This window comes from Cottoperca gobio, chromosome 4 (assembly GCF_900634415.1).
Source record: "Cottoperca gobio chromosome 4, fCotGob3.1, whole genome shotgun sequence".
Taxonomy (NCBI): Eukaryota; Metazoa; Chordata; class Actinopteri; order Perciformes; family Bovichtidae; genus Cottoperca; species Cottoperca gobio.
Window position 1 is genome coordinate 21,075,939 of NC_041358.1, and position 16,944 is coordinate 21,092,882.

The 16,944-nt window shown below is 43.9% G+C and overlaps 2 protein-coding genes across 7 annotated transcripts in view; one reads left to right on the forward strand and one right to left on the reverse strand.

The window, feature by feature from the left end:
* The first annotated feature begins 3,509 nt into the window (after nucleotides 1-3,509).
* Nucleotides 3,510-10,481, forward strand: pcsk9 (proprotein convertase subtilisin/kexin type 9). 2 transcript variants are annotated; one of them, XM_029429661.1, is made up of 12 exons: nucleotides 3,510-3,865; nucleotides 4,250-4,441; nucleotides 5,419-5,551; nucleotides 5,876-6,009; nucleotides 6,109-6,250; nucleotides 6,634-6,830; nucleotides 7,345-7,528; nucleotides 7,621-7,791; nucleotides 7,878-8,026; nucleotides 8,102-8,267; nucleotides 9,255-9,421; nucleotides 9,959-10,481. In XM_029429661.1, the coding sequence occupies exons 1-12, from the start codon at nucleotides 3,692-3,694 to the stop codon at nucleotides 10,151-10,153; spliced, it is 2,004 nt and encodes a 667-aa protein (XP_029285521.1). In that variant the 5' UTR covers nucleotides 3,510-3,691; the 3' UTR covers nucleotides 10,154-10,481. The 2 variants fall into 2 exon arrangements, with proteins under 2 accessions (XP_029285521.1, XP_029285522.1); XM_029429662.1 differs by lacking the exons at nucleotides 6,109-6,250; nucleotides 6,634-6,830.
* Nucleotides 10,482-11,202: 721 nt separating this feature from the next.
* usp24 (ubiquitin specific peptidase 24) overlaps nucleotides 11,203-16,944 on the reverse strand; it is a 34,906-nt gene continuing 29,164 nt past the window's right edge. For all 5 annotated transcript variants that reach the window (XM_029428954.1, XM_029428953.1, XM_029428951.1 and 2 more), the window contains 7 exons: nucleotides 16,683-16,748; nucleotides 16,508-16,574; nucleotides 16,200-16,278; nucleotides 16,000-16,075; nucleotides 15,669-15,755; nucleotides 15,410-15,520; nucleotides 11,203-15,028 (listed from right to left, as the gene is read on the reverse strand). In XM_029428954.1, coding sequence (XP_029284814.1) covers nucleotides 14,966-15,028; nucleotides 15,410-15,520; nucleotides 15,669-15,755; nucleotides 16,000-16,075; nucleotides 16,200-16,278; nucleotides 16,508-16,574; nucleotides 16,683-16,748 — 549 coding nt within the window. In that variant the 3' untranslated portion in view covers nucleotides 11,203-14,965. The remainder of the gene's footprint in view (nucleotides 15,029-15,409; nucleotides 15,521-15,668; nucleotides 15,756-15,999; nucleotides 16,076-16,199; nucleotides 16,279-16,507; nucleotides 16,575-16,682; nucleotides 16,749-16,944) is intronic.

Below are 16,944 nucleotides of genomic sequence, written 5' to 3' on the forward strand. Positions count from 1 at the left end.
AACACACGTGTAATCCCAGACAGGAGTTGACTGCGGGTTGGAGTGTAAGCGGTGATAAAAGTTAGTGTTAGGTGCAATGTAAACACTGAAAGGAGTTGAAGTTTCAGTTGAAATGTAAGCACTGTTTAATACACTTGTCATTGCATCTCTTACACTCTCTCTATCTCTCTTCAGGAGGTTGGACCGAATTCGAAGAGAGATGTCAGAGGACTCTGTAAGAAGCACGGCACCAGAGCCTGAACCCCCCCTCCCATCCACCCCACCACCCTGGACTATGGAGCCGCCTCCATCCTACGACACAGTGATGAAGAGCCAGGAGCACAGCGATCAGCTTTAACCTCTCACTCTGGTGGACATCTTACTTTAATAGTGCCTTTTGTCTTCGGAGCCTTAAATGAACAGTCGGTGCGATGGATGAACTCTCAAGGGGCCTCTTCTGTGCCTTAAGACAGCCGCCCTGAACCCAAATACAAGCCAAGAAGCAGGAAGAGACTGCAGCTGGTGAAAGACTTAATATTTGTACAAACTGAGCCCCAGTGTGGCCTCTGTGTTGACTAAACGTGTGTGTTGTGATTGATTGTGAAAGGAATTGAAATGATCACTACAACTGCGCTGCTCTCTACGCTAAGGGCCTTTCTCCTGACCATCATTATGTCACTTTTACAACAACGTTTAGGGATTCATGTCGACAGTTTGGCTCCTGTAGACACCTAATTAGGATATTTTATTGGCCTGCTTGAATTTATGTGACCCAATACTGTGGCTGCGGAGCATTCTGCTTCAAACACGATAAGAACTTTCCTCACAGTTTCTCTTTGTATATGCACTCTTTCCTGTCATAGCTTTGCTCCAGGATCATTGACAGCCTACTACAATGCAAAGTGCCTTCACCGGCAGAATGTTACAGTGCAGCTTTGTATGCCGTGTTTGTAGAATGCCCGCTGTTGGTTCCATGTTGTGATGTTACTATAAACGTGAGTTATTGAATAGCTACTGAGCTCTCTGTGGGTGGTGAGTAATAATAGATTGTTTATTTAAAAGAAGGAAACCTCAGAAAGGCGGAGAAGAGAAGTGTCGAATTACTTAAAATCATGTTTAAACCAAGCCAACATAAACACTCACTCAGCTCAATACTGTTCAAACTGCTCAGTTGAAACACTCCTTTTTGCCAGCAGCTTGAGGCAAGGTGACCTCTCAGGTAAACACACACCTGCACTTTTATACCTGACCTGACCAGGCTGTCTGCAGGCTGTAATAACCAGCAGAGTGGAACCCTAACCCAGCTTTCTCCACCCTCACCTTCAAGCCCTGACACAGAACAACACCAAACCTTCCCTCACTTTACGAGAGGTGAGAGATTACACTGAAAAAGAGCTTCATTAGCCAGTGGTGGTTGCAGGGATGGTCGAGGGGAAACCATATCGATACGGACTGATAGTGGCGGGGCTATGTGTGGCGGCAGTCGGCCTCTTCATCATGACTCAGGAGCAACCGCATATCTATGTCACAATGTGTATTCTGGGCGTCACCATGGTGTGTATCGGGACTAGTGTGGAGCCTCTGCCAGTGCTATCCCAAGGTAGATACAGACTGTGCAGGAAAGACACTGGTAATAATATGCGACTGCTGTCCCGCCGAAATGTATTTGGTAATGGAGAGTGTGTGTTTGTTAGATCATTTTGGCTCCTGAGATTCAGGAGAAAGGTCTAGAGGATGTACTGTATACTGCATCTGGAGCAAGGTACTGTGTCTCTCTCTCTCACACTCACACCACACACACTCACACTCACTAACCGTAATGGTCCACAGACAAGTGGGTGTTCATTCATGCCCTAATGATTCCCTGTGGTCTGTTCGTCTATCTCAGGATGCTAAGCGACCATCATCTAGTGGGCTAACATGGCGACAGCAGCAGTGTAATGTTTCTGCTTGGGGGGAAGATCTGCACTAATATACTATAGATACTAACTTTATTATCTTAATAGGACCATTTATGGTGATGTGATGGAGTCTGTGGCAGCAGAGCAGAGGAAGGATTAGAGGAAATGTGGAATAGAAGAGAAAGTAGAGATGATGATTTGAAGGTTGTGATTTAAAATTCACAGATTAGTTAAAAACATAAGGGTGTTGAATGAGTAATGCTCACCCCCTACCTTAATAAGGACCATTAAATTCCCTTGATTGAGGCATTTGAGTCTCAGTAAGTATCGTGGGCAGTTGGTGAACAAGGAGGTTGCACTACACAGCTCCAGCATGTGAGTGTTTGTAATAACCCGAGCGTTCAGCAGCCAGATAAAGACATGCGTGCTCAGCGAAACTCTCCCTCAGATTAAAAAAAAAGTAAGGAAATGAGGACAAAACACTAGAATTCTATTTCTGTCTCTCCCACTCTTGATTTAATTTTAGTCATGCTGAGGCTCTGCCAGGTTTCTGTGGCCAAAAGTCGAGAAGCATCAGACTTCCTCCCGAAGCCCTGAAGAGCTGCAGCTGTCCTACATTGCACCTGGTCTGAGGGAGGGACACCACCATCAGAGGACTCCTCATCCGTCCAATCAAAACACTGCACCACACTGCACTCCGGACAGTGAAGAGATCCTCTGGTGCATTTCTATGACGTTTATACATATATATCTTTTTTTTCTTTACAGCTATTGAAAGCGAGTGATCATCAAATGTATTCCTTTGTTGTCAGTGTGACATTAATAAAGTTGAATGTATATTTCATATGTATTCCAGAAGATGGCACCATTTACTGTATGAAAGAGAGAAACTGTTTGTGTTAGTACACAATGAGCGACATTAATTCCATTAAGTCACATTGATTTGCCCCATAAAAGGGGTCCTCCACCAACTTAGTGTTGCACTCTCCTAAAGTTGGGGGTCTTGCCAGAAACAATAGTCAAAATCAGTGCAACTGGTTGTAATCTCTATAGTGACATCTGCAAGTGAGTTATTTTGTCAGACTTGACGAAGCCCCTAGAAAGCCACAGATGACTTTATGTAATCATTGAGTTTTCATAGGCTGAGTAGAACCACATGAAGCACACACATAACTGTTTGACCTGAGTTGACTTCTCACAGTTTTTATAGTGGTTTAGGAGTTTTGGCACCTCAGCACAAACAGTTTAGACTGAAGTGAACTAACTAAAATAAATGAAAAGTAGGCTACATTAGCAATAATAAAGCTCACTGTGGTCAGCCTGTCTGCACACAACCAGGCAACATGACTTCATAAACAAGTACTTGCACTTCAATGCATAACTCTCCATGTTCACATTAGTGCACAAAAAAACAGCATCAATGAATCCACTTGAAGTGAGAGAAGAGTTTTAGATTGAAATGTTATAATTACAGAGTGCTTCAGGGGGAGCATGAAACATGACTCCTCCACAGTAAGAGGTGTTGTAACGGAGGACAATCATTCGATACAAAAGCGGTGGCGTGAGCCCCCGAGACGTCAGCAGTCTCCGCCTTAAATTATAAGAATAAATTGTTCGATTTTTTTCCTTCTTCTTTTTCTTCTCCAACAATCAGAATAAATGGTCGGAGGCGTTATCTGACTGTCAGGACTCGCAGCTGTTGGAGGGCACCAAACATCTGGAGAACTCAGACTGGCATACAAACTCTCATCAGTGGATTTGTGTATTATTTTACTGGAAACAGTCCAAGAGGTTTAAAAAATAAATAAAACATGCGTCGCACCTCAGCTTGGGTTGGCTGGGCGCTGTGTTTGTGCACAGCTTTGGCTGCGAGCGCGCAGGACTACCCAGAGGATGACAAGATGATCCTTGATCTGATCCGCGAGGACGGGACCCAACCTGAAACCGGAGATGAGCCCGCTGCTGAGTTCCTCAAATGCAACAAGGTAATACTCATTATGTCAGGGGAATCGAATCGCATCTTCTAGACTCTCCAACAGCCTGATACCGCCTGTTTTTACACGAGGTTGTGTACCTGACAGGTTTAAGGTCTTCATCATCTCGTTATGCAGAAACCATGTTTATATTATGCTCTATATATGTATTTATCTCGATTTTTTGCAGCTTTTAATTGGGTCAAATAATCCATGAGAGAATCTTTGCTGATTGATTGATCCAGTTTAAAGAAAGCCATGTTACAGAAGCGCAGCAAATTAATGTGATTTACTGTGTATTAATAATGAAGTGACAAGTGATTTAAAAAAAACTTGCACTATACGTGCATTGGGACAGAGCACCTGTACTCTCACTTTCTCTGCACTATGCTCCAGCCATCTTGGCGCATGCAAGGTCAGTACCTGGTCGTACTGCGTCAGGGGACGCATGACTCTCACGTGCAGAGGACCATCAGGAGACTGAGAGCCAAAGCAGCCAGGAGAGGTTACCTGCTGGAGATCATGCAGACATACTCTGGAGCTCTGCACGGCTTCCTGGTCAAGATGAGCAGTGAAGTCCTTCACCTGGTAATTGCTAAAAGCTGCTGCTGTACAAAAAGTAACATTTAAAAAATATATAATAATAATAAAATGTATATTGTATAGCATATAGCATATATTAAGATGATCTATGAGGTAGTTATTATGATATCCGATTTGGAGTGATTCTACTGTAGGACACCGTTGGACATCCAGATAGTGGAAGACATGTCCGTAGTACCAAGCTTTATCAGAACATATATCTAAATAGTTGCATCTAAACTGGATAACAGTGGATGTCTATATTATTTCTGTGGTTGATACGCCTCAGGGCAGATGTAGATGTAGAAAAATAAGGGACCCAGAACAGACCCCTGTGGAACATCTAACAAAAAAAGAGGGTTACGCGAGGAGGCGGCATCTTTAATCTTTAACCACAACTGAGAATAACTTGCTGGACAGTTCAGAATCAAAGTAACATCATTGATACCAAAGTAGCTTTTCAGATGATTTATTAATACATCATGGACCACAGTAAGTATGATGGCCATAGAACCTTTCATCACTCTGAAAACAAATCCTAATTAGGGCTACATCCACTGTGATCAAAGGGAAGAATACAGTGAAACAGTCCAAGGGGCAGAATGGGCAGTTTCACTCTCATTACCGTCCTGAGCAGGATTTTATTTTAGACCCACAAGTCTGACCCAAACCAAAACCAAACTTTGGAACTCACTTCCCCCTCACATCCGTATACTGGAGTCTATTACAGAATTCAAAACTGCTCCTAAAACTCATCTTTTTAAACTATCCTACTCACTTTAAATAAAACAACGGCATCTTATTTTTTACCGATTTCATATCATGGTGGAGCTATGCTCTGTTGCCTATTATATGTGTTATTGTTGTTATTTATTAACGTTTTATTAGTGATTTTACATGAAGTAAAATGACCTTGAGTGTCATTTATTGCCCTTAAATAAAATGTATTTTTATTAGTATTAATATTATTGTGTTCCTGCCAGGCGGTGAAGCTCCCACAGGTCCATTACATAGAGGAAGACTCGATCATCTTTGCTCAGAGCGCCCCCTGGAACCTCCAGAGGATACTGCAGCCTCATGGTGGCACCTCTGAAAACGGAACATACAGGCCACCCAGTAAGTCCGCCTTTGTGTCTGTCTGTCTACCACACACACACACACACGCACACATACATACATACATACATACATACATACATACATACATACATACATACATACATACATACATACATACATACATACATACATACACACACACACACACACACACACACACACACACACACACACACACACACACACACACACACACACACACACACACACACACACACACACACACACACACACACACACACACACACACACACACACACACACACACACACACACACACACATTAATATTCCAAGTCCACACGCCCTCTGTCCTCTGCAGACGATGGAGGGATGGCGGAGGTCTATCTGATGGATGGCAGTGTTCAGAGTTCTCACAGAGAGATTGAGGGACGAGTCCTCATCACAGACTTCAACAGCGTCCCTGAGGAGGATGGAGTCCGAGTTCATAGACAGGTTACACTTACCAAGGAAACATTTGCATATTTGTCATTGCAGCTTAACAAAAAAAGCTTTCGGTTTTCACTTGTATGTCCATCCCTCTCTCTTCTACAGGCAAGTCAGTGTGACAGTCACGGCACACACATGGCGGGGGTTGTGAGCGGGTCAGACTCTGGTGTTGCTCGAGGCGCAGGTGTTAATCTGGTCCGTGTGCTTAACTGTCAGGGGAAAGGGACCGTGTCAGGAGCTCTGGCGGGTAGGACTCCCACGGATCTGTTGTAATATGGAGATCATGTGTTATAACCAATGCCACCCAACATTGTCTTTCAATAAGAACAGCTGCTCTTTGCACTTTTAATATCCTGTTAAATCACACTAGTAGTAACTTTACATGAAAATGGAGCTGCTGTTGCATGCGACCATTATGTAGAAAACACATTTGCAAAGGGAAAGGGAGGGCTTCTACTTCTGCAGCAGCAGCTCCTGATGGCATGGCCAACGGTGTGTGAGTGTGTGTGAATGGGTGAATGTTGACATGTGTTGTAAAGTTCTTTGAGTGATCGCAAAGATTAGAAAAGTGTAATATAAATGCAGTCCATTTACCATTTAAATGTTTTGTTTCTGAACATCCCTCTCCAGGTATGGAGTATATCCAAGCAACGCTACTGGCCCGCCCAGTGGATGCTGTGGTTATTTTGCTGCCTTTCATAGGTGGTTTCAGCCGTTCATTAAACGCAGCCTGTCGGGACATGGTGGCTACAGGAGCTGTGGTCATCGCTGCTGCGGGGAACTACAGAGATGACGCCTGCCTCTACTCGCCTGCTTCAGAGCCCGAGGTTCAACACGTTCTCACTCCCAACTCGTCACACACAGATGCTTGGTCTGGGTCCCTTGGCATCACTTTGTAATGCACTGGGCACCTCTTCAAACAAAACTACTTGGTTAGGTTTATCTTAAAAATAAGTATTTTTATCATGTCTTAAGTTGCGTAAATATGTTAACTACGCTACGTACGTGAACAACGGTCTTCTTGGGGAACGTCCTCAGTTTGGTTCACCCATCCACCCATCCGAAACCTCTCCATACACAGACTTTGTTGCTCTTTATACTACGTCACCACACTTCCTCTTGTCATAATTACTACGTCCAGCTGAGACAGCCCTGCATGTGTAAAACTGACGCTACAAGGGTACGTGGATTCATAGTTTGATGTCACTGACCAAGCTGCCGTATATTTGACAGGTTAGGAGTGAGAATGCGCTGTGAGGTTACAAAACACTTCATCTGAAGAGCCTGCTGGATGCATTGACACACAACCCTTACCTTAACTTGTTGTGTGTGTGTGTGCAGGTCATCACAGTAGGGGCGGTTAACTCAGCGGACCAGCTTATGTCACAGGGAGCGGGTGGCACCAACTTTGGCCGCTGCATTGATCTGTTTGCACCCGGCGATGACATCGTTAGCGCCAGTAGTGACTGCAGCACCTGTTTTACCTCCCGGAGTGGAACCTCCCAGGCTGCTGCCCATGCTGCAGGTACTGTATGTACACACAAACACATCTAAAATGAAGGTGAAATTAAATAGCTGCAGTATAAGCGCTTTATATTTTGGTCTGTGCACCTGCAGGCATAGCAGCAGTGATCCTGTCGTCCAAACAGAATGCGTCGCCGGTGCAGGTCCTGCAGATGATGCTGCATTACTCCATCAGCAACACAATCAACTTCCTCTCTCTGTCCGACACACATCGTCTCATTACTCCAAACCTGGTAGCAGCCATGCCTCCTGCCAACAGCGCAAGTTAGTGATGCACAACCCTTAAATTTACACACGCACAAAACAGCATTAGCGCGTAGTTCACACCGTGTGCTTGTTTGGGTGTGCAGATGGGGAACTTCTGTGTCGGTCAGTGTGGTCAGAGAGGTCAGGGGTCACGAGTACTGACAAGACTATCAGTCGCTGTCGTCTGGGAGAGGAGATGATGAGCTGCAGCAGCTACTCTCCTGACGGTGTCCACGTGGGAGAAACCATCACTGTGAGTTCAACCTGTCTGCTCATTATCACTAAAAAACCTTTCTACGTCTAAAAACCCTTCACCCTGTGTTTACAGGTTAGCAGCGGGCAGATGGAGTGTGTAGCCTTTAATGCTCCGGAGGGGAAAGGTGTGTATGCTGTGGCGCGTTGTTGTGTGATAGGTGGTCTGCAGTGCCACGTCCATGCCAGACCTGAGCCCGGACGAGATGCTGAGTGTGTCGGCCCGCAGCACCACCTGACCGGTAAGTCGCAGCTACCGTCTGCTGCTCCGGTGTGTGGAGTTTAAAAGCATTATTTTGCCAATTTGTGAAACATTGGCTTTTGTGTCGAGAGTTAGATGAGAAGTTTGATTGCATTTTTATGTCAGTACACTAAATATGAAGTTACAGCCAGAGACTGTACGGAAATTAATTTTTCGGGGGAGAGGGGGCAAAACCTTACGTTTGACTTTTTTTTAAACTGTTTTTTTTTTTTTTTTTTACTTTAGAGAATTGCAACAACCTATAATTTCTTAACTTAAAACCTTAATGGTACAATACGTTTGCAATTTTCCACTTGCACAAAGTGGAATTGTGAAATGAATCCTAAACATAACAAACTGGGCGTCCTGTGATCAAAGACCCTCCCCTGCGCTTTCTCTTCCAAATAAATCAGACTAAATAAATAGTCCCCTTTTCTGACCCCAACCCCTATAACTAATCATTTTTCGAACAGTCCCTTAGCGTATCTTAGTTTAAATACTGCAAACAAGGGAATATCTGGCGTTCACTTTAATGAATTGATTGATTACTCTGTGAGCTTTAGAGGTGCTGGTACCTCTGGACAGAGCAGATAGTGGTTTACCCCCGTTTCATGTCTTTATGCTAAGCCAACGGTCTCCTGCTTCATATTTAATGGAGGGCTATGAGAGTGGCGTCAATCTTCTCATCGATTTCTAGGCAAGAAAGTGAATAAACGCATTGCGAAAAATATCCACCTTATTAATTTAAAACGGATATCTGTTGAACTTGTGCTGCATTGTGTACGAACTACCTTTGAGAAGAAGCACAGTGCACCAAGTTCAAGCTTTGAATGTGGCTGCATTTAGAACATCATGGTCAATTATGTCAGTTACCATGGCAATCACCCTGAGAGGAACTCCCCGCCAACATAAATGCCAGCAAAATGGGAAAACTATACGGTACTGTATTATTATTATTATATTATTATTATAGTTTGTGTCTCTCTAGGCTGCACATCCTGGTCCACTGCTGAGATCTCGTCTGACTCACGTCCACATCACGGTGATCGGAAACGTTGTGTTGTGAAAGACGGGATGACATCTCATGCCGTGTGCTGCCACGCTCCATCTCTGGAGTGCCACTTGTTGGAAAACAGAACAGATCATAAAGATCAGGTAAATATGTTTGAATTGATAGAAATGTCTGTGAAAACATATTTTCTGTCCTGTGCTTATAATTTAAGAACAGTTAAAGTTAAGTAAGTTTCTTTAGTTCATTATTTGAACATAAGTTGAAAATCTTTTTGGAAACTGTATTTGTTGTTGTAATACTCATTTTGGGTCACATGAGGATGAATTGCACCACTGCTGAATGTTCCTAATAAAGCGTAAAGTGGTAGATTAGATCAGATTAAAAATACATTCTAGCCAACACAAAGATGTGCCAGTAATGTTACATAACTTGTTAACACACATACTACTTTGTTTTCAGAGGGTATGAACAAATGAAGTCACAGCTTGTTTTCACAAATAAAAAACTGACAGATGTGTTTTCTCTCCTGTTCTTAAATCATAAACAGGAGAGAGAACCCTTTAGACCACACTTATGAAATCACTCGCCTCTCATGCTTCTGTAATGTCTCCGACGACCTCATCCTGAACTTTCCTTCAGACCTTTATTTATTCTTTGGCATCGCTGCTGTTGTGTTGCAGGTTGAGGTTTCCTGTCCCTCCGGCTGGACTCTGACAGACTGTAGCGCCGTCTCTCAGGGCTCTGCTATCTTGGCACCAGTTGCTAAGGGCAACAGATGCCGTGTCGGCAGTGTCACGGGAGACAAAGGGGCCGCTGGCATCGCCGTCTGCTGTCGCGTCAGACCACCAGAGCGGCAACCGACAACTCCTCAGTGATCTGGACTCACACCACTTTGGCTTTTTTTCTTCGGAATTAAATGTCTCTATTGTCGTCTAGAACTTTTATCAGTGACTGTAAGCACTACTGTAAAGATGTGTGTGTTTAAGTTTTAGGATTAGGTACAAACATGCTCCAGCACACATATTGTATTCATGCCTCAGACTAACATATGTTGCCTCATCTAGTACTGTCTTGTAAGCTACTTTTAAACCGTATACAGATTTTAAAAATGTAAGCAAAAATGTTCTATATCTTTTACAATAAAACACGATTAAAAAGAGCTCTCCCGAGAATATCATGTGTACAATCAATGAATAAAAAGGCCTAAAGGGAAACTTCACCAGCTTTGGTTTGGATGTCCAATCATTGTTGATGCTAAATGTAGTCAATTGAAGCAATACATTTCTCCTTGGGGGCTATATTGAGTGGTCCTGCTCAAGCATTCGTCCCGACAGTGCCTACATGTACCAGGATGCATTGCGTGCGGTCTTCTGACGCCACGGAAACCCCGCAGGCCATATCCTTTTTGAAAGGCTAATTGCAATATAAACTGAGGAACAAAGAAGTCATTTTCTTAAGCGGCATGTAGAGCACGCCCCCTGGCTACCCAGAGGCGGAGAACTAGAAATCCAAGCTGAAGTAGCCTGTAGTTCTTCCTTGCATCCATCTACGTCACTGTCACGTCAAATGACGCTAGATGCAGGAAGAGCAATAGATTTGGCAACTGTGAACTCAGCTTTCTCGTTCATTATAGCTCGCACTGAGGAATTTATTGATGCAATCGACCACCAACACTGATTGGACATCCACACTAAAAAAGGTGGCGGATTTTCACCTTTAAGACTTTGTGCAGTTACGTGGACTGTGTATATGACCTAATGAGGTAAAGGTAATGCAGTTCTTAACCAAATGGTATCCAAATAATCAATCTTTCTCACAGCAGACATGAACGGCGGTCATGTTATAATCAAGAGGCCAAATAAGACATGACAGTGAGCCAGTATGAACAACACCAGGACCCTGAAACTGAAGCAGCCAAATGGAATTTCGTCATCATTCATTTTTATTATTTACACCTGGGATTTTCCTACTTTCATGTCAGAATGTCTTCGTGGAAAAAGGCCTATGAAAAGACACAGGACGACAGTTCAGTCAAATCACAGTTGAAGTATCCATCAGTGCACCAGTAGAGCAGTGTGTTTGCAGACTGTAGGTGATGCACCAGGCAGAAGCACCACTGTGGGTCATAATCAGCCTGATTACTATTAGCAGCTTGATTAATAATGAGCCCGCTATCTACCGCTCACTTTGTTTTGCAGTTAGCGTGGAGCAGTGTGCACACGAAACAAGTTCAATAGGCGACTTAAACACATTTGTCTGCCCTGAGCATCGAACTGCATTTATGCGACAGCAAATATAAAAATGGAGTGAAAGACACAATGCCATTTGAGCCAAGCACACTCATGGGACTTTGATTCAAACAGATAGCCTTCAGCATGGAGAGCGCTGCGTTGCATGAGTGGACTGAAGTTTGATTGGCACAGGAAATCTGATATCAGTGCTGCTGAACTGATACAACCCTTCATGACGCGTCTCCTCTGTGAATGGAATATTCTCAGCGAGAACATAAGTGATCATACGAGGCTGGGGTTATGTGTGAATTCATGACGTGAGATTCTCAGTCTACAAGGCCTTTTCCACAGAAACCATTTAGACTTATTATAGTAGGAAAAGCACAGGTGATAATGACATTAATAACTACGGCACTGTTGTATTCACGACAGCGAGCTAGAATGCACTTCGGGACCTTAAAACTAAATGCTATATTGCCATCATTTATTATATTAATTTAAACCTGTGATTTTCCTGCTGTGTCAAGTCAAAATGTCTGCAATGAAAAAAAACTATTTATTGTCTGCGATCAGTAATTAAGCATATATATCCTACCGGAATCACCATAAAACAAAATGTAACAAAAAAATAAAACCTCCAAATTAAAGGTGCACCAACATTTTGTAATGTGACAAATGTGTAAACATACATTAAAAAACAATGTTTACAAAAGGTTGTGCATTCCAGTTTATTTTATATCAAATTTCCCCTTAATCAAACTCTGATGTACAAATTAAAACTGAGTTTTAACATGCGTTACAGAATCCTGCCAAGGCAGAAGTGAATTCTCAAAATCGAATGACCGTAAAAACCTGTACAGATGCCAACCCCCTACCCCACGCACTTACCCACCCCTCCCTGCATCCCAGGATTAAAACGAAGATTGTTTTTGAAGTTCTTTTTTTTTGTTTTTTTTCTCTTTTTTTAAGTAGTTGTGGTGATGTAGCACTGGGGCAAACCTAGGAGACACTCTGAATGCGACTCATGTTGCCATGGCCATGTATCACTTGGCACAGACTGCATGCAGCTCCATCAGAGAGCACGTAACCAGCCACAGAGATGGGGCGTATGTTTGTGACAGTGAGTGCTAATGACCAAATAACACAGCAAAAAACACAGGTGGGGGGCGGGGGGGGGGGGCTGTTTTTTTTTTCCCTCTGTCACACAGAAAAGACAAACTTCACCACCACTTACTGCCACACATGCAAACGTGCCAGAGAGCACGACGTGACATTCACATCTAGTGAGATAGAGAGGGGAATGGGCCGGATGATGGGGGGTGTGTGAAGTGTTAAAACAGTGTCTTCCCATTTCTCAGGCTTCGAGGACGCGGAGGAGCCTCAGTGGATCGATCACATGACGATTCCCAACAGAAAACCGTTTTGCAGGATTGCTTTATGGGTTCTCACACTGTAAACATTGACCTGTTAAAGCTGAGAGCTAATCTGCTAAGCTAGTTTCGGCTCATGTCTTCAGAACTTTAGAGTGAAGAGTGTGGCCTCCTTTAAAACTATCTAGCATAAATCAGTATCTACAAAGCGTCTCCGCTTGAGCGCAGAGTGAAAAGAAGCAGCATTTTACCATCACCAGAATCCTGTCCTGTCACCTTAGCCCTGTTTTATTAGGGTAAATCGTACACCCCCCCTCCCCCCCCATACACACAGAATCAACAACCAACAGTTACATTCCTACAATCCTTTGTCACAACACACAGAGGAAGTTTTCCCTGTAATTTATTTTTTTGGGTCTAATGGGGATGAAGAAGCCCTGTTGCACTCCAACAGCGAGACTATTTGACCACAGGGGGACACGGGTTTGGTGTCACGGTCTAGGACAGGTGGAGCAGACGTTGACCCACCTCCTCAGAGATGTGACGATACAGTGTCGGAGGTGGGACGGGGGAGAGATCAGGAGGTTAAGGCACTTCAAGTCTCCCGATGATAGGGGGTGGGGACGATGGACACACGGGCGTTGTTCTCGTGCGAAACTAGAGCTACATTTGGGTTCAGCTCCTCTGTGTGTGTTTCCAAAGGTAGACAAAAGCAAAAAAGGCAAAGCAAAAAGAAAAGCTCCATTGAGAGAAAAGAAAAGAAAAATCAAACCTGATAAAGCAGAGGTAACAGTGAGGCGAGGAGGACCTGTTCTTTGCGTTTGTGAGCGAAGTGAATGAGTGACACACAGCTGCATGTTTTTCACAAGTTCTCATAGTGTGTTCTTCTTCTTTGTGTGTGTGTGTGTGTGTGTGTGTGTGTGTGTGTGTGTGTAACCTTGGCACCTAAAAATAAAACATGCTCCTGAGCTCCCCCTCAGTCGGCACTGATGGCCCACCACGACTGATCTGTTCACTTCCAGATCAGCTTTTCTTGCATAAGGCTTGAGTCCCTAAACATCCTCTCCAATATTCAATTCATCCAGAGTCAAAGAAAAAATGTCAAAGAAAAATAAAACACAGCGATGAAAAGAATAAAAATCCAGCACATGAGGCTGCCTGACAGCGAGAAGACTAGAGTAGAGGGAGTGTGCTGACCATGGCACTGCTCGTTTCAGATTTATTCGGAAGGCCGGGACTTGTCCTGTTTATGGGACAGGGCCTGCCCTGTACTGGGTCCCCCCCCATGGCTACACTGTGGTGAAACGTTAAGTCACAGGCAGAATGGCTTGCTATCAGGGCTTCCATGTGTCTGCATAAGTGGCACTGAAAATATAAGTTGTTAAAAGCAAAAGAAGAAGAGGACACGCTCGCGAGGAGGCTCTAGAGGAACTGACCAGTGCAGCTGTACGTCACAATAGACTGGGCTGGACTATAAAGTGCATACTTAACCCCACCCCTCCAAAGTGCTCGTGTGTGGAGGTGTTCCTGTACAAGGGCACACGCTGCCTGTGAGTTCCTCTAGAGACGCTAACGTGACCTTTCGCAATTTGCATGGCTGTCGAGAAGAGCACAGGAGACTTTAAAATATTATCTTACACTGGAAATTACATCTATGGAACAAATCTTTACAATATGAATATGTCTATGTAGATACATTGGCAAATATGAGCAGAAAATTGTTAAAACACAACCCAAACCCATCCTCCACCTTGCTGTCATTCTGAGTGAATGAATGAATAAAAGGATAAACTGAAGTCATCCGCGTGATTGAGGAAGGTTTTCTTTTGTACTTCCCACCGTAATCAACTCTGCTGCCCTTAAAGATAATGCATCTCCATCATCGCCTTGGCTGCTCTGAAAGGAAGTAATTTATGATTTATTCATAGCTCCTTTGTTGCCGTAGCGACCAAGAGAAAAGTGTTCCGATTGGCTTGTGGTGGAGTCCTAAATGTCCCGACCAATCAGAGGCAAAGTGCAGCCCTTTCAATTGGCTGCCCGGAGCTGTGCCGCCTCTCCTTCGGAGGGATCCTGCTGGTTGGAGGAGCTAGGGGTCGACATCTTCTAGATCGCTCTTCGAATCACCGAGCATCATGGGAGACTCCGACCCCTGGGAGAGAGACCAAAAATAATGATAGGTATTAATAGGAGAACTAAGAAATGTGGTGGGAACAAATGGTGAAATGTCTATCTGCTAAGTGGGATTATAACTTCTGTACAATACACTGAAGTATTCCTGCCTGTGCCAGAACGAGTCTGACAGTCTGGTGATGTGGGGGCATCCTGTCAGGCACAGCAGGAGTCAAGAGAAGAATGGAGCGGTTTCAAATCCGCCGCTATTAACAGCCGTGGGAGGTAACAAACTGCCTTTACAGCTTTTGACAGAAGCTGGTGAGATGTTCCATTCTTCCCTTTTTGGCTGCGTGAACAGAGCCTGAGCTGCCATACTGCGATGAGTCATGTTAAGAAGCTCGCTGTGCTGAGGGCTTACCTGTCGGAGGCTGCGGTCGGCGTTTTCGTTTGCTGGGCTGCCGTCAGAGCCGTTGCTGCTGCCAGACTGCTCCTTCTCGTTTAACAACGCTGTGGCATAAGCCAAGGTATCCTGCAGGGTTTGATAAGCGCACACAATGAAACAGAAGCGAGCCGAGTTAGGAGCAGAAGACAAGTCCAAGTGAGAGAATTGTGCGTTTGTGGTAGAGGACGTAGTCGTCGTATCACGATGATTTACAGTATTTTCTGTGCGCGTGTACCTGTGCAGAGATGGTACGCTGGAAGGTTTTGTTGGTGGACGTCTCGTTGGAGACGTTGCTCTGTGGAGTCCAGTAATGTTCGGTCATCTGAGGGCAGAGGGGATATGAGGAAACACAATGAGCGTACAGGATCATTAAACAGTATTTAATCACAGAGTGTATGAAATGTATTGCTCCGACATGTCCTGGTGATTTAGGGCAGAGAGAGGCAATTGAAATGACAAAACGTCAGTCATCTGCGGTCGCTCTCCCAAGTCAAACAATGTCTAAAACATACTTTAAAAAAACTAAACATATTTCTCTGATGTATGTTGCGACATTAGATGCTTGCCTTTTTCTGCAGCCACTGCACTGCCCAGCTCCAGTGACCTGACAAGTCCTTGAAGTAATCCTTGGCGGGAGCACACCTGATGGGAAAAATAAAAGGAAGCTCAGAATTATGGGCGAAACGTTTCCCCCACCATAAAATATATTAAAGACAGTTATTGCTCCCGGACAAGCTCTTAACTTCCGACTCTTAAATGAACTCACTTCTGGGCTAATGTGACCAGGAACTTCACACACTGGTAGCAGCGTCTGCTGTCCACGTTGTTGCTCTGGTGCATCAAAGCTGAGAAGAACAAAAGGCACTCAGTTAGATTTGAATACATTCAATAAATCCATTTAGTACACACACACACACACACACACACACACACACACACACACACACACGGAAACTTATGATGTCGCCAAGTGGCATGGCAGACTACCAAGAGAAATATTACATTGTAGATAACTGCGTCTCTCTCTTTTACTCCAATGTTAGAGCAACAAAAACAAAAAGTACTAAGACTTACCTAAAAGGCCTTTCTCTGACTCGAAAGCATACTTGAGTCTCTGGGTTTGCAGAGGGTCTTCCATTACCTGGTGTAAAAGATTTCACTGATGTTAGCAAAGCCGATCATAACAGCGATCAGATTTGACAAAGTGATAAATCGATGGGTGAAGGGTCACCGAGTGACTGTCACTCACTAGTAGCTCCTGCAGCATCTGGAAAATGTTCTTCAGTTCATGAGGTGGAGCCGTCTCCAGCTGGGTCTACGAGACACAAAGTATCCAGAAGGTTTGAAACAAGATAATATGCATTATCATTTTATTATGATTAACAAGCGGTATAATACAGTAAGATATATTTAGAGCCATATTATGTACACAAAAAAGACAAGAAAAAACTAAATGGCACTTAGTGGAAATCATTATCATCATATGTGCATTTGTAAACATGTAAAACAAA

Excerpts from the sequence above, each read along its gene's own strand:
- pcsk9 (XM_029429661.1), top strand. The coding sequence starts at position 3,692 with ATGCGTCGCACCTCAGCTTGGGTTGGCTGGGCGCTGTGTTTGTGCACA. Across the intron at positions 8,027-8,101 it reads ACGTGGGAGAAACCATCACT|GTTAGCAGCGGGCAGATGGA; the intron begins GTGAGTTCAACC and ends CTGTGTTTACAG. Across the intron at positions 9,422-9,958 it reads GAACAGATCATAAAGATCAG|GTTGAGGTTTCCTGTCCCTC; the intron begins GTAAATATGTTT and ends GTTGTGTTGCAG.